The sequence below is a fragment of the Martes martes genome (assembly GCF_963455335.1).
Source record: "Martes martes genome assembly, chromosome: 4".
NCBI classification, from domain to species: Eukaryota; Metazoa; Chordata; class Mammalia; order Carnivora; family Mustelidae; genus Martes; species Martes martes.
Genome location: NC_137891.1, coordinates 162,730,672 through 162,755,575, shown reverse-complemented (window position 1 = coordinate 162,755,575; position 24,904 = coordinate 162,730,672). Strand labels below are relative to the sequence as shown.

Genomic DNA, 24,904 nt, shown 5'->3' with positions numbered 1-24,904 from the left:
CACTGGACGCCCCACTCCTTCCCTCTCACTTCCGCCCAGGCTGTCGGTTCCAACTTTTCCCCTGCTGAGGACTGCCGGCTTCCACCGGACTCCCGCCCGGGCCAGTCAGCGCCACCTACTTGCCATTCCCTTTTTTTAAATTTTGACCGTTCGTGCTGTCATCTTATCAGCCTGCATCTGAGTCACATTTCACTCTGCCAAAGAGTGTTGGTGTCCCAGGACCCAAGAGGCGACTTTGCACGTGCCTTCCTTATTCTTTTTTTTTTTTTAAATTTATTTATTTTAGAGAAGGAGCATGAGTGGGAGAGGCAGAAGGAGATGGGAGAGAAGCTCAAGCCGACTCTGCCATGAGCAAGGAGTGAGGAGCGGGGTGTGGGGCTCGATCCCATGACCCTGAGATCACGATCTGAGCCGAAACCAAAAGTCAGATGTTCAACCAACTGTGCCATCCAGGCGCCCCTCTCCTATCTCTTTTCAATGCCTGTTACATCTGTTAGAACCTCCCAGCAGCCACTGCCTGATTTTCCCATAAGCAACTTCTCTAGAATATTCAGAGTGGGACAACTCTGAAACTAGATTAGGGTTAAGGTGTTCAGGTCATGCCTGTACATCTCTTGCTTGAAAACTATGAATAGTGATTGTTACCCACCAGACAACTGCCTCTTTGGCCCCTGACCAGCTGCCCCAATGCTTAAGCCACAAAAGGTCCAGCAGCCATCTCTTAAGAGACAGAAACAGGACGCCTGGGCGGCTCAGTCAGTTAAGCATCTGTCTTTGGCTCAGGTCAGGATCCCCCGGTCGGGGAATCTAGCCCTGAGCAGGGCTCCCCACTCAGCGGGCGGTCTGCTTCTCCCTCTCCTCCCCACTCATACTCTCTGTCACTATCTCTGTCTCTCTCTCTCAAATAAAATCTTTTTTAAAAAGATTAAAACATACAAACAACCACTGTTAAAAATACATTTATCATTAAAATATATTACATATATGAGAGAGGGGATGCATCATATACAGTTCAGAGGATTTGTTGACCCAGAAAATCCCATTTGTTTCACCAAACACCACTTTCTTCGGTACCTTCATTTTCAAGCCACTGTATTGTCCTCAGAGGCTGAGTGGCCAGCCCCAGAGTTATTTAGCCACATCTGAGTAGGAAAGGGAGTAGGGTTTTTATATACATATACACATGTCCTTAGAGCCCTGGAAGCATCTGGGTGGCTGTGATCTGTTTATCCAGCAGATTCCACTCGCATTCTTGCTGTCCAATTCATTCTCCCTTTAGGACCCCAAAGTTTGTTCAAATATCTGTTCAAGGGGAGCCCAGCCCAAGCTAGAGGGAAGGCACTGACTATGTCCTGAAGGCAGGCTGAGTGAGCACAAGAAATAGAGTTATTTAAAATCTTTAAAGTTTAAAAAAATAGAGAGATCTGTGTTAAATAACTGAAGTTGAACATTGACAGTCGGTTTTATTGTGGCGGATTTCCCCCATGTCTTCAGAACTCAGAGTGACAGGACTGTGACAGCCATGGTGGGGCGGGGGATGGTGTCAGGGCTCAGGAAATAGGCAGCTGCCGCTTTTGCTTCCAAGACGCTTCACATCTTGTTGTGGTAGTTCTTGGTCTTAAACAGGTGGGGCTGGTAATTGACTGCTTCGAGTAAAAGAGGAGAGGAGATAGGCTCAGGGTGAGTTGCAGAGGAACAGGTGAATAAACTCTTGAGCCTTCTTCTTCTCTGCCATGTCAGGCTTTTGGTGACCAGCTGGGTTTCGAAGCAGTAAGCTGCCAAATACGCTAGCTGCGTGAAACACACAGAAGACAAATGATTCAGCAAAAGAAACGCTACTTATTCTTGTGTTGTTGAGTTGGGAGGAGTACCCGAAAGCATTATTTTCTGCTTGGGAAAAAAACTATGTGAGGGTAAACTTGGCCCAGAGCTAGAGATTTTAGTTCCACTGCAGTGGTCTTGGGACCTTCCTCAAGCGCATTTCTCATAATGAGTCTCTCAATGTACAGAGATCTTTCCCACAGAAACTTGACTACTTACCTAGAATATTCTCATCCAAATGATTTTTTGCTGATTTTTTCAGCAGTTCTCGCAGAAATGCCATCAAGTAGTTGAAGACATTTTGGTGGAATGTAGGGAGGGTAGAAATGACCTGAAAGAGGGAGAACTGGGATTTGTCTTTTCATTCACTCATTCAATCATTTGTCAGACATGTGCTATGTTCCAGGAGCTGAGTACATGATCCAAGGGACATGAGTAGACTGCACACAGGAAACCCCACTCACTTACCACTTGGCACAAGAGTCAAAAGAGAAGCACAGATCAAGTGCTTTGTGAATTTAGAGCTCAACAGCTTAACTATGTGCTCTCAAAAGGTTTATGGGAATAGAAGACGTTATAAGCTGGGTCTTGAATATAAGACAAAATTGGATCTGCAGAGGTAAGGACTAGGGCATTTGGGGCAAAAGAAAGTATAAAAAATGCAAGAGAAGGAACACAGTGAGATAAGGAGAGAGAATACACTGAGAAGTCAATTTTAGCAGGACGCCCCTTGAACAGGCGCTAAGCCTGGAGGGATCAATCAGGCTAGAATTCGATAAGTACTCCAACTATCTGTGTATCATCATTATCACTTAGGAGGCTTGTACAAGATATATTCCAAAAAAGATTCCAATTCAGTGGATGTGGGGTGAGGCTCTGGAACCTGTATTATTAGCAAGTTTTCTAGATTATTCCACCATGGCCTGTTACATGTGTGAACCATTAGGCCAGATGGTTAAAAGTCTTGCCTATTTGCTTAAGAATATCATTCACTGGCAATGGAGAGCCAATTGTGGTTTTTGACCAACAGTGACGTGATGAGAGCTTTAGAGCCTGTGGTCTGATGGCAATATGTGAAACAAATGAGCAGAGGGAGAGCCTGAATGCAGGGCTTGGAACCAAAGTGAGTGGATGAGAATGGAAGATGGGTGACAGATCAAGGGAACTGGGCATGGGGGAGGTGAGCAGAGGACAACTCAGGAATGACTCAGGTTTCTGGGCTGAGTCACTGGAATTCAGGGTGAAGCCACTAAAAGAAAAGGGGACATGAGAGGAAGAACAGGTTCGGGAAGGAGAGCTATGGAGCTGAACTGCTAGGACACTGTGTTTGAGGAACGGCACCCACTCTGTTCCCTCAGGCCCCGTGAGGCCCGGGGCTGCAGTATGTGAATGCTTAACGCTTCCCCTCACCTGTTTACTCGCAGTGTAGTTGCCAGAACATTCCAGGCAGTTATGGTAGGTGCTGTAGCAGATGACAGGCTCTGGCAGGCTCTCCAGGAAAAGCAGCAAGGCTTCAGCTACGGAATGATTGCTGGCGGCTTTTGGCCCATCGTTAAGGAACTGGCGATGCCATGCCATGGTTAGGAAAAGGCCCAGGAGTGAGCAAATGCCAGACGTGCTGCCTGCCCAGGAAGGCTCTGTGCTCAGAGCCAGGATGCCAGCCTGACATGGTGAAGGGGCCAAGCTGTTTGTCAGTTTAGCCGGGCCCTCCTCAGTTCCTGCTATATTGGTGGATTAAAGTTGTAAAGACTTCTCTATGCAAAGTTTAAGTAAGAAAAAAATGACATCTGAGGACACAAGATATGATTTTGAGCCTTAAAATCATACTCTTTCTATTCTCTCACCTCTTAATCATATTCACACATACACATGCACGCACACACAAATGTCTGAGGATACAGAGGCTTTCAATCATTCCAGTATCCAAACAGTCCCTGATATGCTCAAATTCCGACCTCAGGCCTGGCTGCTGGAACAGATCTTCCTGCAAAAAGAAAGTCACCAAATAACTACATTCTCAGAAAATCAGCCATGATCTCCTGACCTATAAATATGATCACCACCAAGGTGTAAAAAGGGGGCAGTGAAGTGAGGCCTTTGAATCTACTGGTAAACAATCTCAAAAAGTTAGGGCTGATGCAACCAGCTCATCCTGCCGGCCTTCCTAAGTATGCTCCCATGACAGGTCTTTAAAGTGATAAAACATCTATTATAAAACAATAGCTAGGGAATACTACTCACAACAGTAAGGGAAAACTGAAAACAGTTTCCTGCAGTGTTGTGGAAGGATTAACCAGAAAAAGAAAAATGTGAAGAAAATATATCATTTATAAAATGGAGAAAGTTAAAAAGACACCACCTTGCTTTGTGAAAAAAAGATTACAGCAATGAAGGTATTTCCAGGGGCACCTGGGTGGCTCTGGGTTAAGCCTCTGCCTTCGGCTCAGGTCTTGATCTCAGGGTCCTGGGATCGAGCCCTGCATCGCGCTCTCTGCTCAGCAGGGAGCCTGCTTCCCCCTCTCTCTCTGCCTGCCTCCCTGCCTACTTGTGATCTCTCTGTGTCAAATAAATAAAATCTTTAAAAATAAAATAAAATAAAGTAAAATAAAGGTATTTCCATTAGTCCTAGCATGCTTTATATTCATTTGTTTTCTTAAATGACTTAATGCCACTTAATTGAATAATAATATTCTATGTATTGTTCAAGTTACACTTGAAAGGAGCTCCATGGAGAATACAGACTACTAGCACAGTACTTAAGAATGTGACTTCTGCAGGGCACCTGGGTGGCTCAGTCGCTGGGCATCTGCCTTTGGCTCAGGTCATGATCCCAGGGTCCTGGGGTCGAGTCCTGCATCACGCTCCCCGCTCAGCAGGAGACCTGCTTGTATCTCTCCCATTCCCCCCTGCTTGTGTTCCCTCTCTCACTGTCTCTCTGTCAAATAAATAAAATCTTTAAAAAAAAAAAAAAAGAATGTGACTTCTGTGCTCTCTTTGGCAGCACATATGCTAAAATTAGGACAACACAGAGAAGATTAGCATGGCTCCTATGTGAGACTGTAACCTTACAGCTAGACTCCCTGGGTTCAAATCCCCATCCTGCCCCATTATCAGCTTTGGGATCCTGACCAAGTTACGTAGCCTTCTGGACCTCAGTTCTTCATCTGAGAGCTATCAGGAGAACAAACTGAGGCAATGCTGTTAAACACTTAGAATAGTATTTGGGGACACTGTAATAATAAGTGTGGGCGAGGGTAGAGTAAAAAGACATGTCGTTAAGAATGCATGTTGCTCCCAAGTGGTAGAGCTGTGGTAGACTACAGTTTCTACTAGTCTCCCTATACTAATGAGTCAGTGATACAGACTGATCTGATCTCATGAAGCTGGCTCAAATCACTCTAGAAATCAGGACTCGGCTCATGGCCTGGAGGCTCCATCTGGTCTCCTGCCTCTGTCTGGCTTAACAAGGAGTTAGCCCCTCCCATTTCCAGAAACTGTCAAGAGTTCCTCAAAAGGATAGCAGGCTGACGTCCTGAGAAGACTCCAGATGGCTTTGTACTGGGAGGACCCCAGAGGCCAGGGAAGGGTACATGTTGTGCCATGAAGGCCATCCTATGCCAGGCTGCTTCCCTTGGGGGTAATCAAGTGCTCTATGTAATAGCAAGGTCTCATGGGGGTGTGAAACATGACCCTATCTGTCCCCCACTCACTCCCTCAGGAAGCGATAGCTTTCCACAGATTTGCTGGGGTAAAAGCTTCTTACACCAGAAGTTCTTGGGGTTGATGTTCTTCCCCAAGGCAGTTCTGGCCTCAATCAGGTCTGATTGCTTAACCACCACCTACCTGCTGGATAGCATTTTGATACAGGTAATCAACCATCATCCAGAGCTCTTTGGGAATTCCCAAGGGGTTCTCCAACTGGACCCCATCATCTTCAGTCTGTAGGGGCATCAGAGTCTGAAAAGAAATAAAAAGCATAGGCGCCTGGGTGGCTCAGGCATTCAGCTCTGGTCATAGACCCTGGATCCTGGGATCAAGCCCCGCATCAGACTCCCTGCTCAGCGGGAAGCCTGCTTCTCCCTCTCCCTCTCCCCCTGCTTGTGTTCCCTCTCTCGCTGTGTCTCTCTCTGTCAACTAAATAAATAAAAGCTTTAAAAAAAAAAAAAAAGAAAGAAAGAAAAAGCATAACACAAAGGCCCGCCCATGGACCTTCGGATGGGCTGGCTCCGGTAATGAGGGCGGCAAACCCGCAGAGGAAGGGATGTACTTCAATCCCCTAAGCAAACATGCTATAGGCAAAAAAACAAAACTAGGTGACACAATCAAGGTACCAGAATGTGATTTTTTTTAAATTTTTTTTTCTAAATTTTTTTTTATTTAAATTTATTTATTTGTTAGAGAGAGAGCGAGCAAGCACAGGCAGACAGAGTGGCAGGCAGAGGCAGAGGGAGAAGCAGGCTCCCCGCCGAGCAAGGAGCCCGATGTGGGACTCGATCCCAGGACGATGGGATCATGACCTGAGCCGAAGGCAGCCGCTTTACCAACTGAGCCACCCAGGCATCCCCAGAATGTGATTTTTGAGAATTAGGAGTGGGTTATGACAAGCAGTTTCAATAAATCAGGTGAAATATGCATCATCATCTTTGAAAAAACATCCTGCCAACAGCATTTCACTGTCAGAAACAGGGAGACAGTGTGGTCTTGTGTGGTAAGGGCAGAGATTTGGGAGTCCAAAAACCTGAACGTAGGAGCCAGGTCCACTGCTAACTCACCGCGTGACCTGTGACCAATCACTCTCCTTACTGGGCCTCTGTTTTCATCTTATATAATGGAGAGGATAGAAGCCAAGAGTCCCTAAGTTAAAAAGTCCATTGGAATGGGGCAGGGGGTGGGATATGCATATTACTATAAATCTGTTCTGAAGCAGAGCCCTTGGATTCAAACTGTCTCCACAGGAGTCCTTTGCATCTCAGAAAATTTAGTTCAGGATGATGAGGAAGTCATGATTAAAACAAAAAAAGGAATAAAATCACAGGCCTGGGAAGCTTCATATCTTACTATCCATGACTGAGTTTCTCTAATGTACTATGTGTGAAAAAATTGAGAATATCTTGCTTCACTGGCTCGGCTGCTACAGTTCTAGATGCTTCCATACATCACGTAACTTACCAGCTCTCTAATTGTTTCCAGTGGCAGTTCCAAGATCGGCTCCCTCATGTAGCACAGTGTATGAATGGGAGATCCAAAACAGCTGGGCAGGTAGTTCCCAGACACAGACAAGAAGTAATCCTTCCCCCTGTCCAAGTGCAAAACCAGAATGTCTTCGATTTTGTCTTCACCTGAGTTGAGCTTTGTAGCCGTGGTCTTATTTACAAATAGCTCCAATTCAATCTCAACAGCAGAATCTGAAGAAAAACATTAAAAGTAATGTTGGCTGGTGGGAGGCCAGGAGGAAAGGGGGAAAGAGGACAGCAGGCACAAGGCTCAGGCACAAAGGGCTGGGAAAGGGATTCAGAGGTATCAGCTAACCAGCAGGTATGTATGTGCTCGGCACTCAGAGGACACATGGACAAGGCATTTATAGTCCAAGTGGGGACATGAAAACAACGCACAAAAACATGGGAAGAGGCAACTGCTATGAAATTCAAGGACAAAGGAGCACAGCTCAAGTCAGAATTATTAATACAATCAGAAGGCATGGATCAAAGAGCTTGCCCTGGGCCAGGTCAGATGAAGACACCCGATCCAGGAGAAAATACAATGCAAGAATTAGCCTTTGAATCGTCCACAAAACAGGCTTCATCCCTCTGCCACACAGCACAACGCAGAGTGCAAAGAAGTTAGGGGAAAGACACGAACGGTACATTCCAGCACCAGAGGGAACTTCTGGATTACCACCCCGTTATCTTTCCCTACAAGAGCGGATGCTGGGAGCTGATTATAGTGAGGCAGACAGTGAAAATGGGTCCTTCAAGAGCAGCACCTGCTTCCCCGCCATCTTCTGTCTTCTCTTTCTGTGAAATTACGGAACACACACACGGCTGAGAAAGCTTTCCAGGCTGACCTCGTGCCCCTTCCTGTTTTATACCTTAAGTACGGATGGCTCCCCCACAGGGCTTTTAGAAGTTTCGATCAGAGAGCAAACACTCAGAAACCAAAAGAGCTTACTGGAGAAAAATAAGCAGTCGGGGTAGAGCGGTCCCCAAACCAGCAGCCGGGAGCCTGGGAACGGAGGCCTCACCTGGCAGGAGGAAACCTCGGCTGGGGTTGGCGTTCAGCCACTGCTTACAGTACGACTTCTCATCAGGCTTGTTGATGAATTCAAACTGACAGGGAACTTGTCCATTATGAATTGTAAAGGATTGTACTTGCAACTGCATGTACTTCACATTCTGAAAACAGAACTGGGAACAGGCCCGGGACCAGTCGGATCAGTGCCCTTTTCTCAGCGACCTGCCCAGCCACCCCAAATGGGCAATCTTTGCCCTTTCTGGAAAGACAATGAAGGACCACCTCCTTCAAATCATGTTTCTGCTTTAAGTATTTCCCTGGGAGGCCACGACTCCACGAAAGATCCGAGGTCTCTGTTTAACCCAAAAACCCAAAAACTTAGGTTGTTTGATAAATAAATTTCCTAAAGGAATCAAAGTTCGAACCTTCTATCTTCTGTGCCCTAAGACCATTTTCAAAATATCTTTTACAAATTTCACCCCCAAACTTGAAGACCAAGCACATCCTTCCAAGTAGCTGGACACCCAGGGCACTAAAAAAATACCCAAACCATAAATCCCCATTTGCTTGACTTCCTGGTATTGTCCATCCGGAATGATCTATGCTGTAGCTCTTCCACGAACAATCTTCTGCCCTAACTTGACTTCCCCCACCACCCATCCCTTGTCTACACTGCCTGCCCTCTCCCCAATGCCTCTGTGTGTACCCAAGAAACTCTGACTCAACTTAATCTTGGTCAAAGCAAAATATCAGGAGGAAGACATTCCTTGCAAGAACACAGACCAGCTAAAACCAAACAAAACACCTTTTGGCTCCTCTGCGCCATCACTTAAATCACGAATGGCCCATGTGTGGGTGAAACCTATGAGCCACAAAGGTTAAAGTCTTCTGATTCAGAAGATCAGGAGAAGAACATAATCTAAACCAACAACCCCACTCCTCTCAGCGAACACCAGCAGCCTCCCTGGAACCAGAGGCCGCACGTCAAAAAGACTGTGGAGTCCGGGGGTCGAACAGGTGGCTCCTGGATTTCTGAGACCTCACAGACGAGATTTAAGTTCTATAAATAGAAGAGCCTGTTTGTTGCCAGTATTGTTAACATGTCCTTCCTACCTCTCGCTTAGAAAGGGACACGGAAGGAATGTTGGCATTTTCCATCTTGTCCAGGGAGCGAACGATCTCCTCCAGAGTCTTCCGGTAACGTTCTTCGTTGACCACCTTCACCTGGGAGGCAAATATCGGAGGCTGAGTGCCTTCTGCCCATTTCCTCCTTTTCAGGAAAGAGGACATGCACAGCACTGGGCAAGAACAGTTGGTGGCCACGCAGAAAGTGAAGACTGAATAGATTTAATTAATTAACAAAGAACCCAATTAACAACAGACTCAGGAGGGGTCCTCCAGTGGCCGAGCTTGTGATTAAGTTAACTGCTTCCTGATGAGCAGGGAGAGGAAGCAGGGGTGGAAGCCTGGTGGGCAGCTCTGCCAGCTCGCAGCCCCAGGGCAGAAAGATGCCCAGTGACTAACTCTAATTCACTTGCTGCAATCCACCGGCCTGAGGCGAGAAACTGCTAGGGTTTAATTTCAAATAGCATTTCTCAAGTTTTTGTAACCTGTGCTCCAATGGCCAAGATTTTGTCAGACTTTCCCTTCTGTATTCTGAGTCATAAACACAATTGTTGTCACTTTCCAATACAAAAACTCTGTAACATTCATTAGACCTTTTTTCAAACTACTCACACCTTCACAGATTCTGATATGCCTCTACCCGAACCCTTGAGAGTGGAGAAGAGATAGTAAGCACAAAGATGTTCAACCTCACCAGCAAAATCAAACAAATGTGATTTAGAATAATGAAAGATCTCTTTCTTTTAGCTCACTGGGTTGGCAGAAATTTAAGATGGGTAAACTCCAATATTAGCCAGGGTGGGGGAAACAAGCTCATACAGAATTGGCAGACATGGGAGAAGGAGGAAGCTCTACCTTTACTGACATGGAAAGATCTGCTAAGACATAGTCAGTAGGAGAAAAAAAAGATATTCTCTCAGAACAATATGTATAGGGGTGCCTGGGTGGCTCAGTGGGTTAAAGCCTCTGCCTTTGACTCAGGTCATGATCCCAGGGTCTTGGGATCGAGCCCCACATTGGGCTCTCTGCTCAGCGGGGAGCCTGCTTCCTCCTCTCTCTCTCTGCCTGCCTCTCTGCCTACTTGTGATCTCTGTCAAATAAATAAACGAAATCTTAAAAAAAAAAATATGTATAATATGATTTCTTTTTTGAAACGAAAAAATACCTTCTATGTTGTATATAGAATACTGCCATGTTTATAAATGCACAGAAAAACTCCTGGAAAAATACAGGCCAAAAAGCAAAGCGGAACTTGCACAGACATAGAAATATATAGTAGAAGTATTCCAAAATAATTATGACTTAAATTTAAATTTAAACAACTCTTTTGGTTTTTTTATTTTTAAGTAATCTCTATGCCCAACGTGACACTCGAACTCACAACCCCAAGATCAAGAGTTGCATGCTCCACGGACTAAGCCAGCCAGGTGCCCCTAAAAATAATTTTTAAAAGCTTTCTCACACAGTGGGGAGGAGGAGACCAGAACGACAAAAGTGGCCTTGGTTATATGAACCAATTCCCCATAGGGGTGCTCAGGACGGGTGTTGGCTGCCCACCTACCCCAATGTCAAACACCGAGCTGACAGGCTTGTGGTCGCTGGTCTTCAGGCCCATGTGGCTCTGGTAACTCAGCTGAGTGATGTTCTTCCCTTTCCAGAGGACCCGGTCACACCAGGCAGGAGCACGACACTTCTCACTGAAATGCAAAGTCCACACTGGGGGCCCCCACACAGGCAAGCACACCCACTGCCTGGTCAGCACCCCGGGGCAGCTGGGGAATGACCGGGCAGGGCCTTCAAGTCCAGGTGGCCCCAGGGTTCCAAGAAGGCACAGAGATTCGGGCCCAAAAGGGGATAGTATGTCCCATCACCCAAGACAGTTGTGAGGGCTCCAAGCCAAATGCTGTTCAGAATGACTGTCTGTTCTTTACCTTCCCATGGGGAGGAGATGAAAAAAAGCAATCTGGAAGTAAGTACTCCGTGGTCCTTAAAACATGGTGCTTGACACAGCCTCTCAATTCCTACTGCCTCAGTTATAATCCTGGTTCTAGGCTAGCCTGCTTGGGAGGCTCTTTACCTTATTTTTTTTCTCTTCTTTTACAATTTCTTTATTTTCAAGTAATCTCTACACCCAATGTGAGGCTTGAACTCATGACCCCAACATCAAGAGCCGCTCAAGAGCTGCCTGAGCCAGCCAGGCGCCCCTTGGAAGGCTTTTTACTTTTTGCCTGCCTCAGTTCCCCGATCTAGAAGCTAAGGATGATAAATCACACCTCCTTCAGCTGGCAGTTGAAGGACTAAGTGAGGTCACAGAGGTCAAGTGCATGAAATAATGTGAAGCATACCAGAAGCACTAAGGAAAAGTGATAAACTCCTATGTAATGACCAAGTATAAGCTAAGTGGGCTGGAGTCATCCTATCCCCCTAAGCATAGGTGGAAAGTAAATTAGTAGGGAACAAAGGCTAAGGCACTCAAAAAGAAAACACGCAGGAAGACAGAGCTGCTGAATGAGCAGACGCTGCCAGAAAATGTCTGACCAGGGGCACCTGGGTGGCTCAGTGGGTTAAGCCTCTGCCTTCGGCTCAGGTCATGATCTCAGGGTCCTGGATTGAGCCCCGCGTCAGGCTCTCTGCTCAGCAGGGAGCCTGCTCCCCCTCTCTCTGTCTACCTGCCTCTCTGTCTACTTGTGCTCTCTCTCTCTGTCAAAGAAAACCTCTGACCAGAGCACAAAACACGGGGAAGTCACAGGAATCCTATCTCCTTCTGTAGGCCAATGGGGACAAGTGCTTCCCTGAATTTTGGGGTTTCCATTTGCTCAGCCCCCCGGAAGCAGCCCCCTACCTACCTGGTATCCCAGTCGTCAGAGCCAGTATCATACTTATAGGTAGGCTGGAACGTGAGCTCGCCTTCAATGAAGCCTTCAAAGACAGCCTTGGTAGCCATCTGAGTTTTCAGCTACAAGAAGAGATGGAAGGGGAAAAAAAATCACCTCAGAATAAAAAAGTCAAACCTTGAATTAGCAGAGGAAAGGAAATCAATCTGGAATCTGAACCCTAACCCAAAGGGAAAGGCCCAGGAGAAAGCTATCCTGTAAGATCCTGAGAGCTAAATCCTAAGAAGGGGAGAGAGCTCACCATTCCTTTGCCTATTGTACCTTTTTTTTTTTTTGGTGGTGGTGGTGTTATTTTTTAAGATTTTATTTATTTATTTGATAGAGATCACAAGTAGGCAGAGAGGCAGGCAGAGAGAGAGAGAGAGAGAGAAGCAGGCTCCCAGTTGAGCAGAGAGCCCAATGCGAGGCTTGATCCTAAGACCCTGAGATCATGACCTAGGCCAAAGGCAGAGGCTTAACCCACGGAGCCACCCAGGGGCCCCTGTTGTACCGTTTTTAAGGTTCTTTTATAAGAGGATACTTGTATCCAGGGGGCCTGAGTACCATCTTGCTGAGATGTCCCTAAGAGGATCAGGTACCAACAGAAAAAGGTCTGGGAAGATACTACCCAAAAAGCAAAGGGGAACTTCCAGGTATCTAAAAATAAATAGCAGAAGTATACTAAAACACCTATGAATTAAATTTAAACAATCTTCTAAAGGAGTTTATCAAACAAGTTACATGAACTAGGGGAAGCTCTGTGCCTTGACTTCCCCCATTCGCAAATTGTGGATTTGTAACAGAATCTGCCACTCAGGACTGTTGGAAAGAACTGTCAACTTAGAAGGGCATCTGGAACATTCTGAGAACAGCCAGCATTCCTCCCACTGCACTCATTTTAGGGGCTTCCTCCAGATCACACTTGCAGCAAGATTAACAACTACAGGTGTTCCTGTGTCCTCCCTAGAGGACCAAGCTCGGCCCTGTGAGGACTGATGAAGAACTGTCAGCTAACACTGGAGACAGGGGGCAGCTACTCAGGAAACAACAGTTGCCAAATTCCCCAAAACATGAATTCCAAAAAAAAAACTCCTAAGAAAACCCCACAGAAATAATAAAAATGGAGATATTAATGTAGGATGATTCTTAAATCGGTATACGTAGACCTTAAAACCATCTGGAAAGTAGAGAACACACGGAACAGGTACTGTTACCTGAAGAAAGACCAGGAAAAAAATATTAAATTAAAATTTAAAAATAAATAAATCAATAAATGAACCTGGGCGGGGGGGGTGGGGGTGGGGACAGAAAAGAAGGCAAGAGGCAGTGGGCATGAAACCCCAGGGAAGTTAGAATGCCTCACTCAGGAATACAGATGCAGTAAACTCAGTTACAGAGCAGACCAGCTTAATGCTGAAATGGGGATTAAAGAGGAAAAAAAGGTAATTTACCAAGGAAAGGCACTGGCAAGAAAAATGGTCCAAAAAAGATTATTCCATAAGGGAAGATATAACAAAGTTGATATTTTTTCCCCTTTGACTGATGTGCATCTTAACAGAAAGATTCGGACTGATGACAATAAGAAAGGGGCTACAGACTAAAAAGAAAAGGGACTTTAACATTCTGAACGACCCTGACCATTTGAACAGTCTTGAAACCCACAGAGAAGGGCAGCCTGACGAAAGTCAGGGAGACACAGGTGGCTCTTGCCCTGTGAAATGGCTAATGCTCCGAGCAAGAAGCACCAACCCCAAGCACGGCAGAGAACGGCAGCTTACAGAATTGGTTCCTGTGGGACGTGAGGAAAGCGGTTCAGGAAGAAGAGTGGTCATTTACACTAGACAAGTCTAGTGAGAGCAGGAGGGGGCGAGGCAGACTCACTCAGAAAACAATTAAATTGTCTTAAACATCCCAAGTGTCTTTAGGAAAAGCTTGGTACCCCTTCGCCCCTACTGGAATGAATCAATAAATGGGCACTGGGGAAAGGGGTTGAGAAAGAGAGAGAGAGACTGAGACAGAGAACACACATGCTCTTGCCGCCCCCAGGGGGACGAGGCACCTGGAGAGAAGAGCCAGCGGGGTGGGGGGTGGGGAAGGCGGGGGAACAGCCAGGGACAAGGCTGGCCAGCAACTCCTCCAGGAAGCCAACCCCATCAGGAAGAAGAGACCGAGGGTGGGGAAGCCAGGCCTTCCTGCGCACTCACAGTGGGCGGACAGCTGCCGAAGAAGGCCCAGGAGGCCACGTGTACCTGATCATATGCATACAGGGTTTGAAAGTCCTTCTCCTCGATGAGGTTCTTCACTGTCTCCACATCCAGCTCTTCTATCCTGTAGTTGAGGTCCCCCAGCCACAAGATCACACTGTGAGGACAGAACACAAAGGTCACAGGTTGGGGAGGGACTTTACCCATCCTAGCCGGCGTGCTTCTGATGGGAGGCCCTTGAGGCCAGCTTCTTGGGAGCTGGGAGGGCACTGACTCTGCTGTTCGGGAAATCTTTTCTCTTGCCGCCCCATTTCACGTCACGGCTAACATGCTGCTTACTCAGTGACCTTTTGCTCCAGGTTCATCAGAAACAGCCTTGAGTTGTCCTGGACCGTTTTACGCTGTGTGGTTGGAAAGACAGTCTAATAAGATCTAAAAGCAAGACGACCATTTACCTCATTCCTGGGAAGAGGCACAAAAGATCAAATATTGGGAGTCAGGTCAGTTGCTCGGGGACCCCAAACCAGAGGATGCCATGATGTCGCCTCCATGCACATGACAGTCCACAAACACACTCTCAGCCTTTGTTTCTAGAACTGAGGTCCTCTGAAACAAAGTTCAACCTGTACAGTGGAGTCTGGGTTTAACCCCCACTGTATCATAGGTTGGCTCTTTCTGCAAAGTGGGACAGGTGGTTTGTCACAGCCACTGCTTCGGGAGAAGAGTAACCCGGACATCCCCGGATGACAGTGCACAGCCTGCCAGGTCCAATACCACGCCATCCGAAGCCAGCAGCCAGGTCATTAAAGAACCCACGCAGCAGGACACACGCACCAAAAAAAAGCATCCACAAGCTCAAAGCGGACAAACTGACATGCGAGTGGCCACCTCCCAAACTAGGGCGCTGGGAATCCAGCAGAACGGAAGACACACTCCCTGCTAGGTTCCCCGGAGAAGGAAAGCCATCCTGCCAGCTTCCAGAACACCAGTGAGCCCAAGACCGTTCCACCACCGCAGCAGGCGGGATACGAGGCTTGCATCTGGGGACTCCCCGGCCGACACCATGGCCTCGGGGGCTTCTTCCTTTGTCTAAAAGAAGTGGCACACGCTTCGAGTGTTACTGTAAAGTCTGAAATTCTAATATGCCTTATAGAACGTCTTAGAGATAAAGAAAACAAAGATTAGCACAAGATGCTCCAAGCAGCTATCACGGCAGCTTCGTAACACTGGCTCGAGAGGGAAGGCGGACCACTGCAGTGCAAATCTCAATTACGTGTGCTTTTAGAAAGAACAGACCCATACTATCCTAAAGCCTACTTCTGAAACCCAGACTTGAGACGCTCGCTGTCTGGTGGCTTTCCTCGTGGGGTTTAATCCAAGGCAGACCCACATTAAAATAAATCTTATACATATTCTGGGGACAAATGATGTGTAAGAAAGAGTCTAGAGGTCTGCCTGATGGTATGTTAGGACATGGAACATTCCCACAAGACATAATCCACATGTAAGCGAGTGATGGCTAGAGTCCCCACTTTGGGAGTGGAAAGCCTCCCCCAGGCACCTCCGTGACAAAACAGAGAGGCCCCAATTCTGCAACGTCGGAGCAGTGAACTACTTGGGGTCTGAGCCTAGACTCACTCGTGTTTGCTGATGGTGAGAGGGGGAAGGCCTGGGTCAATCTGACAAAACTGCATTCGAGAACAGATGTCTTTATAGTCCTGGTTCCTCCTCTCATACTCTTCTGTGTGGGCTGCCAAGTGAGAATTCACGACGCAGATGCTGGTGTTGTGGAACTGGAATCTGATGGCCACGCCTCCTTTGTTACCCTACGGGAAAGAGCCGGGAAGAACGCAATTCACAACGTCAACACGGCTGCCATTTAAATCTTCATGCTTTCAATGTATTTTCTCTTCAAAATCATCCTGACAGCTAAGTGAAGCAATCTGTATTTTCTTTTCTTTTTAATTTTTTTTAGAGGGGGAGAGGGAGAGAGACTATCTCCAGCAGACTCCCCGCTGAGTGCAGAACCCAACCGAGGGCTGGATCTCACGACCCTGGGATCATGACCGGAGCCGAAATGGAAAATTGGATGCTTAAGCAATGGAGCCACCTAGGCACCCCTATTATCCGTAGCTTAACAGGTAGGTAAACAAATCCAAGAAAGCAGAGTGACCAGCCAGTGGCAAAGCTGAGTCCACTTTTCACTATATCACAGGCAAACCACATGCTTGGCCTTCTCCACAGGAAGCTAAGCTCTTGCAGGAGAACCTAAAAGCAGGACTTCAGGAGCCTCAAGAAGAGGAAATTGCAAACCTATTATCGGCATTCTTTATCTTGGTTTTCTGCAATGTATTTCATGGGTGAAATGATCATTTCATGATCAGGTGGAGGCTCTAGGGTGGCGCAGATAGGGATGTGTGCCAAATTAGCCAGCAGCTCACGAAATTACAACTTCTAAGTGGTCCGCTCTGTCTCACACTGCTTAAGGGCATCATTCATCTCATCACACCAGTCCCCTTGAACTAGGACACATGCAGTTACAGTGTCGTGAGAGAAAGGGTTGAAACCTTAGGAATCAAGCATACCCCCCAAACTCACCATCCTGCCCATGATTCCTGTCCCCACGGTCTCGGCTTCCACCTCGGAGATGTGCGCTGCGTGTTCCTGTTTGACATACAATAGCAGCATAATCCCCACCAGTCGGATGAGCTTCACCTGGACAACAGAGCCAGACATTCCCGTCACAGCATGAACGAGAAACCAAAAACAGGAAGACACATCCCAGAGGAAAAGTGGTCTCGAAGATGGCTGAGGATGCCAATGTGTTTCCTTCTCCACAGCAGGACACAGGGAAATCACCTGTGCAGCTCACCGAGCATGCTCTGTGATACCCCAAATAGCCTACTGCTGCCCAGACCTGCGTCTTTCCTACCCAGAGCACCTCTTTTGGAGGACTTGGAATTGAAAGAATTAGGACGGGCTTATGATAACGGTCACAGGTCTCAGAATTTCCTTGCATAGCAACATACAATTGAGGGTCACTGACCCCTCGCTTACCTTCGCATACTTGGCATCTGGATGAAGACCTTCTGATACAGCTTTAAACCACTCTTCCTCCTTTGGGGTATCATGGAAGAAAAAGGCTTCCTTACTCAGATCAAGCTCCTGGAACCTGTAATAAGCAGCAAGCAGTCAGACAGTTGAGAAGAGTCATGTGCAAGATAGCACGTCCTCAGATTGGGTTAGGTATGTGTATCCTCACTTTCCAGCTAAACCGCAGGGCCCTCGAGGGGAGAAAAATAAATATGTGGAGCCAAGGGACTAAATGCTAAGGAACTACCAGCGCTTTGACGAGCTGTCACCCATTTCCTCTCCATAACCAGCCTGGGAAGCAGTCAGAAGTGTCTCCATTTTACCCCTGAGAACCCTGGTTCACACAAGCAGTAAATGCCAAACTGGGGGCCATGCCTACATCTAGATCAATTCCAAATTCTAGGCCCTTCTCACTTTACTATATAGGCTCCTTTGCTGTCCTCCTCCCCATTCACAGTGTCCAGGACAAGGCTAGGAGAATAATATATATGGAAGAAAAAATGACTGACTGATAGAGTCTTTAAAAAAAAAAAAAAAAAAAAAAGCTAACCTTCCTGGAGCACCTGGGTGGCTCAGTCAGTTAAGTGTCTGATTCTTGATTTCGGCTCAGGTCATGATCCTGAGATCAAGCCCCGCATCAGACTCCACACTAGGCATGGAACCTGCTTAGGGTTCTCTCTCTCCCTCTGCCTCTCCCTACTTGTGCACTCACTCTCTCTAAACAAAATTGAAACAAAAAAATAAATAAAGCTGGGGCGCCTGGGTGGCCCAGTCGGTTAAGCATCTGCCTTCAGTTCTGGTCACGATCCCGGGATCCTGAGATGGAGCCCCACATCGGGCTCCCTGCTCAGCGGGGAGCCTGTTTCTCCCTCTCCCTCTGCCCCTCCCTTCTGTTTCTGCTCTTTCTCTCTGTCAAATAAATAAACAAGATCTTAAAAATAAATAAATAAACAAAGCTAACCTTACTTCCCTGGCAAACGCTATTTTTGCCTTGTGACCAATAAAGTGCTGAACATCTAAGTGATAAAAGTCAGTCTGAGGTGTAGTGATTTTAACAGAGGGCTGCACAAAATAATAGCATTTAAATGCCAAGCACATTGCTTTAATGGTGCCAGAAATTTGTTTTATTCCAGGAAGAACATCAAAGAGAGAAGCAGCTGTTATTAAGCACATGGTCATTTTTCAATTCCTTTACCTGCTGTGAGAACTCAGTTATACATTCACGTCCTTGTCCCTTCCCCTCAGCTATATTTTCTGGAGCTGGAGAGGCAGAACTGAGAAGAGAAGCACTCACCCCACACAGTATACATCTGGGGCTGGGATGCCATGGCTTAGCCAGGGCCGGAGGCCTTCTTTGGGGGACTGGCCATTCACGTTGTATGTTCCCACAAAAAACCTGTCAGCAAAGAGAATGGATCAGTCCCTTGGGAGGACAATGGAGATGACGGGGAAAGCATCCTATGCTGAGTCCGCCCAGTTTCAGGCTTTCTGGAAACAAATTTTAAGACGTTTCCAGTCATTGAGAAATGCCACCCCAGAGGTCGACCAAGGACTGTGGCACTGAAGGGTGACTTGCAGTCTGTCATGATATTTATTGCTTTTGTGGTAACTTTGAACAGTATGGGCCTACTGTGAACATTGCTATTTAGCCTTGGCCACCAGTAGAGCCATAATCTACAAAATGAATCCTCAGCCTATGTGTGCTGGGGAAATGAAAGAAAAATGAAAAGTACCTTGGTAATTATCTTCAGAAGGAAAGCAACAGCAGTGTTCACCGTAAGGGACTGTTTGTATACCTGGAAGCAATGTCACTTGGTATTACAGGCCCCGTGCACGGATTTAAAAAGATTTAGCAGAATCCTACAACCTCTATTCATTTAACTTTTGATAATCCTGTCTAAAAAGATTACCAAACACTAACTTCATTTCACTAACTTCAGTTTAAATGACTTCCTTCAAAGGCCCGGAATGACCAAGAGATACACAAGTATCAGGATATCGTTCCTTCTTCTGTCCTTTATACCTCTTCAAATACTGCCGTAATTATTTGTAAGCTGTGTGACTCCGCTATACCACACCTACCACCGTGCCTGGCCAGAAAAGACAGAATAAATGGCTGCTCATGAAGAGTGAAAGGAATTGATCATTTTGAGAATGCCGGGTGAGATTCTGCAGAAGGATCTGTTTCCAAATCCAGCGTAGGGGGTGAAGTGCTGAAATTTCAGAGCTGAATGATCATTTTGCTTTGAAAACAGTCTGCCCAGTTATCTACCTGAAGTTCTGGATATAGGTATAATCCTCTTCTTTCTGCACGAGACGTGATTTCACTATTGTATCTCGTAGCCCGAACTTCTGCATGGATAAAATGTGAGCCTTGTCTGATACCATGATAGTGGAGGAGCGGACCATGTCGGTGATTTCACACTTGGATTTATTCTGTCTAGAAAAACAAACAGACAAAACTTTATCACATTCTGATGAATTCCCCATGACAAAATACATGAACATGAAGCTAGAAGTTTCCACACACAAGTTGTCTGAGTCACAGAAGAGGAACAGAGGCCAAAGTCAAATGTATTTACTAAAACAAACAAATAAACAAACAAAAAAACCCACTACATCTGTGTGCAATTAAGTAAATTTGTATGCTGTTGAATATATAGCACATTGGTCCAGAGATTTTTTTTTCTTTTTTTTAAAGATTTTATTTATTTATTTGACAGACAGAGATCACAAGCAGGCAGTGGGGGGGGTGGTGAAGCAGGCTCCCCGCTGAGCAGAGAGCCCAAAGCGGGGCTCAATCCCAGGACCCTGAGATCATGACCTGAGCCAAAGGCAGAGGCTCAACCCACTGAGCCACCCAGGTGCCCCTGGTCCGGAGATTTTCTGATAGAGATCTCAGATCGGAGGGGACCTTAAAGACATTCTGATCTAATCCCTTCCTTTCCCAAATACGAAAAATAAGATCTAGCACCACCCACCCAGCTGGATGGCAGCAGAGTAGGGACTAGAACCCAGATGTGACAGTACTCTTTCTAGACCCTACTGCCTCATGCAACGAGACTATAAAACTATCCAGATCCTTTGACTTGACAATTCTACTGTAACTCTTTCCCACAGGAATAATCCGAAATAAAAGAAGAGCAATGAAAGTTCGTATTTCACGATTATTTACGTAGTTTTAATAGCCAAACTAACAATTATTCAAATGCCAACATTTAAAGTCAAGCAAAATTTTAAAATTGACATATTTATCTAACAGAAGCCCAATAAAAGTGCAAGAAACTTTTGCTGAACATTACTTAATGAATTAAGAGATATAGAGTACTTGCAACAACTTCTGGCCACAGAATTATCTGACATCATATCATCAAGTACATACGAATTACAGCCATGTAAAAATGTATCTATGTAACCAAAATGCCTCCACGTGAACTGAGCATGACAGATCCAGCTACACTTAAAGTTCAGGGATTGTTCCTTTCTGCTTAAGTGCATAAAAATACGGACACAAGCAAGTTTTTTTATCTTAACCAGCTGTTTCTGGCTATGAGCAGCAGGGGGCACTGGTGTACAGACTAAATATAAGAGCACATCAGGAAAAAGAAAAGTAAATAAAAACAGAAAAAAAAGAAGTATCGGGGGCCTGGGTGGCTCAGTTGGTTGGACAACCGCCTTCCGCTTGGGTCATGGTCCTGGAGTCCTGGGATCCAGTCCCGCACTGGGCTCCCAGCTCCACAGGGAGTCTAATTCTACTTCTGACCTTCTCCCCTCTCGTGCTTTCTCTCACTGTTTCTCTCTCAAATAAATATTTTTTAAAAATTAAAAAAAAAAAGAAGTATTTCAGAGTCAGGAAACTCCTAAGAGAATGTGAGGGAGAAATAAAAATGTTTCTAATCTTCTAGATGTCTAAGGTAGAGTTAGATTGCCAGTTTCAAATCCTAGATGGGCTACTTGCTAGTTCTGGATCTTGTGTAAATAATATAAAGTCTCTTCACCTGCAGCGGTAAAACATAGAAGACCATGGTACCTATCTTTTAGGTCAAAATAAGATAATCCAGGTAAAAGCATGGGGCCTGCGTACACAGTAAATGCTCAATGAATGTCCAACATTTCTTAAACCAGCTACCCTGGGACAACTTACATCACACACAGCAATGGTCTCAGTTCTCTATTGAGGAGAACTTTGGCCCTAGGACGTACAAATGAATGGACAGCCGCATTACCTTGTGAGTAAGCTGTCTGGTGTATCCTGAGCGCAAGAGCTTGGGTCCACAAGCAGGCCTCTCTTATCTGACCGTGAATCATCAAAGTCAGAAGCACCTAAGGCGAAGGGGAAGGAATGAAAACAGGCTTACACAGACTTGAACATAGAGACCACAGCTTCTCCAACTGTTGTCTACGAATCACTGGTTGTGCACATAATGCTTGAAAGCATAGGTAAGGTGGATGGTGGTACCTTGTGAAGCACGAGAGAGAGGGCGAAAAAAACAAGCATTTCATCCAGAGATCTTTACTTCTGAAAACGTAACTATCTCAGCTGGTCCGACTTCCTTTTCCTAGAGACGGAGTGCCTTATAGAAAGAATAAAAACTATGCAAGCTGCAAACCTAAGTTCCTTCACCGGCTCTACTATTTACTGACCTTCTGACTTCAGGCAAGTCATCCAACCTCTCTCAATCTCAGTGACTTGACGTGCCCTGCCCTTCTCACAGGTTTATTGCCGGGATCAAATAGTTGACACATGAGTAAGCATTTTGGAGGCGACACGGCATATTATGAAATATAAGATAGTGATCTCATTTCCATTTACTCCAAGTGGAACTTCAAGTTCAAGGAGGAGAGAGCCAATGGTCAGAGGTCTGACACTGGAAAGGGTCTAAGTGTTAGAGAATAGCCTGTCATTGTTAATAAATTGCCTCAAAAACAAAAGAGCAAACCAAGGACTTTTAATAAATAAATACTTTGGGACAGTTGTTAAACCAAGATAAACCTGAAAAGGAAAAGTAATCTCCAATAGCTTCTTTGCTCCTTAAAAGCCCAATCTCTCATCCACAGAAAACAGAATGGAGAGGCCACAGAACCGGGCTGCTTCAACATACAAGTTACAAGGAGCACTGTAGGCATGAACCATCACGAAAGAATTCTGCCCTGAAGACTATTACTAAACATGGATTTTTCGACCATGCATTCACAGGAACCAGAACACACACACACACACACACACACACACACACACACACACAAATTTGAAACGTGAAAATAATGACATTTCAATACGCCAACCACCAAGGCCTTTCAATTTTGTTTCCTGAATGCCACTCAAATCAATATAGTCCAATGTGACCCTATTACCCATGTTACCAACATCTCCCTGGAATGACTTCAAACTAATCTCCGGGCCTCCCTTCTTACCCCACCATCTCTGACCCAATTTCTACACTGCGGCCAAAGGATTTTTTTAAAAACGAAGGCTAATCACATCACTTAAGACACTTTAAAAGTTTCCCATTGAATAAACTTAAACCTCCCAGTATGGCTGCCAAGTCTCCCTTCAGTCCGGATCCCACCTGCCCACTTGCATGTCTCACCACAGTCCTCTGCCTCCCATCCCCTTGAATGCCACAGTCTATTAAAGTTACTGCAGTTACACCACAATCCCATCAGAAACCCACTTCCTTCTTTCATTTTGCTTTACATGGCTAACTCCTACCCATCCCGGGACCAGGGGTGAGCAAACTTCTCTGCAAAAGGCCAGAGCATAAATGTCCGAGGCTCTGCAGGCCAAACGGTCTTCATCACAACAATCTGACCCTGTTGTCACAGTGTGAAGAAGCCACGAGCATGGCTGTGTTCCAGGAAAACTTTATTTATGGACACTGAAATCTGAAGATTACATAATTTTTACATGTCACAAAATATGAATCTTTTTAAAATTCTTTTCAAACATTTAAAACTATGAAAACTATTCTTAGCTCCCAGGCTGTAAAAAAAAAAAGCAGGCAATGAGCTGGACTTGGCTCATGGACTGTACTTAGCTGAGTCCTGCTATAGACCACATGTCAGGGGTCATGTCTTCGAAGATGCCATCTCTAACTCCCCCTAGATCAGGCCAGATACCCTGCCACTGGTGTCCCACAGCTCCCTGCATGTCTCATTAGAGCCTCAACTGCTGTGTATTATAATGTTCATCCCCCAGTTAGACTGGAAGCTTACTGAGGATAAACTATGTCTGATTTATTCATCACTGCATCTCCATCACCCAGCACATAAAAAGCAGTTCAATCATTCAACAATTCAACAGAAAATACTGGATGAACATGGATTCCTTATGTGTCATAAAAATACGTAACATCTAAGCTCAAGTCTGTAGCCTTCTTTTGGAATATCTCAGGTCATCTTCCCATTGTCTTCAGTATACAACAAAAATAAGAAAGACAGGGTTTCTGGAATTCTACAGCTCCATGGTTCACCAAATGATTTCTGAGAACTAAATCCCCAACTGTATTCTACCTCTCTTGCTTTACTCTCACTGAACTCTAAAGCTTAGAGAACCAAGGGACCAGAGTTAATAAATGGCATACTGAGAAACCTTTAAAAATGGCTGAAATCCAAAAAACTGACAATACCAATTGCTGGCAAGGATATTGAGCAACAGTAATTCTCATTTACTGATTGTAAGAACGGAAAATGGTACAGCCACTTTGCAAGCAGTTTGGTAGTTTCTTACAAAGCTAAACATAGCCTTACCATAGGATCCAGCAATCACACTGTTAGATATTTATCTATTTGAAGGTTTATGTCCATATAAAAACCAGCACATAACTTTAAAAAAAGGGGGGGGCACCTGGGTGGCTCAGTGGGTTAAGCCTCTGCCTTCGGATCAGGTCATGATCTCAGGGTCCTGGGATCGAGCCCCACGTCGGGCTCTCTGCTCAGCAGGGAGCCTGCTTCCCCTCTCTCTCTCTGCCTAGCTCTCTGCCTACTTGTGATCTCTCTCTCTCTGTCAAATAAATAAATAAAATCTTAAAAAAAAAAAAAGATTTTATGGGGCGCCTGGGTGGCTCAGTGTTTATTAAAGCCTCTGCCTTCGGCTCAGGTCATGATCCCAGAGTCCTGGGATCAAGACCCACATCAGGCTCTCTGCTCAGCAGGGAGCCTGCTTCCCTTCCTCTCTCTGCCTACTTGTGACCTGTCTGTCAAATAAATAAATAAAATCTTAAAAAAAAAAAAAGATTTTATTTATTTGAGAGAGAGAGCGAGCATGAGGAGGGAGAAGGGCAGAGGAAGAGGGAGAGGAACAAGCAGACTCCCCACTAAGCACAGAGCCCAACACAGGGCTCAATCCCAGGACCCTGAGATGACAACCTGAGCCAAAGTTAGATGCTTAACTGACTGAACCACCCAGGCGCCCCTACAGTGGCTTTATTCATACTCACAAAAACTGAAAGCAACCAAGATGTCCTTCAATAGATGACCGGATAAACAAACAATGGTTTATCTATATAATGAAATATATTCATTCAGCAATAAAAAATAAAAAATAAATAAAATTTT

At 45.6% G+C, this 24,904-nt stretch overlaps 1 protein-coding gene across 6 annotated transcripts in view; it reads right to left on the bottom strand.

The window, feature by feature from the left end:
• Window positions 1-943: 943 nt before the first annotated feature.
• The window catches only part of INPP5B (inositol polyphosphate-5-phosphatase B), a 47,670-nt gene continuing 23,709 nt past the window's right edge, over window positions 944-24,904 (bottom strand). For 4 of the 6 annotated variants that reach the window (XM_080800761.1, XM_080800763.1, XM_080800766.1 and 1 more), the window contains 17 exons: window positions 21,574-21,670; window positions 19,620-19,787; window positions 18,642-18,743; window positions 17,312-17,426; window positions 16,853-16,969; window positions 15,893-16,080; window positions 14,300-14,411; window positions 12,024-12,133; window positions 10,739-10,874; window positions 9,166-9,276; window positions 8,063-8,225; window positions 6,991-7,226; window positions 5,665-5,778; window positions 3,721-3,805; window positions 3,232-3,359; window positions 2,041-2,152; window positions 944-1,791 (listed from right to left, as the gene is read on the bottom strand). In XM_080800761.1, coding sequence (XP_080656887.1) covers window positions 1,676-1,791; window positions 2,041-2,152; window positions 3,232-3,359; window positions 3,721-3,805; window positions 5,665-5,778; window positions 6,991-7,226; window positions 8,063-8,225; window positions 9,166-9,276; window positions 10,739-10,874; window positions 12,024-12,133; window positions 14,300-14,411; window positions 15,893-16,080; window positions 16,853-16,969; window positions 17,312-17,426; window positions 18,642-18,743; window positions 19,620-19,787; window positions 21,574-21,670 — 2,210 coding nt within the window. In that variant the 3' untranslated portion in view covers window positions 944-1,675. Of the gene's footprint in view, window positions 1,792-2,040; window positions 2,153-3,231; window positions 3,382-3,720; window positions 3,806-5,664; window positions 5,779-6,990; window positions 7,227-8,062; window positions 8,226-9,165; window positions 9,277-10,738; window positions 10,875-12,023; window positions 12,134-14,299; window positions 14,412-15,892; window positions 16,081-16,852; window positions 16,970-17,311; window positions 17,427-18,641; window positions 18,744-19,619; window positions 19,788-21,573; window positions 21,671-24,904 lie in introns of those variants that run through there. The other 2 variants (XM_080800765.1, XM_080800762.1) reach the window with 2 other exon arrangements.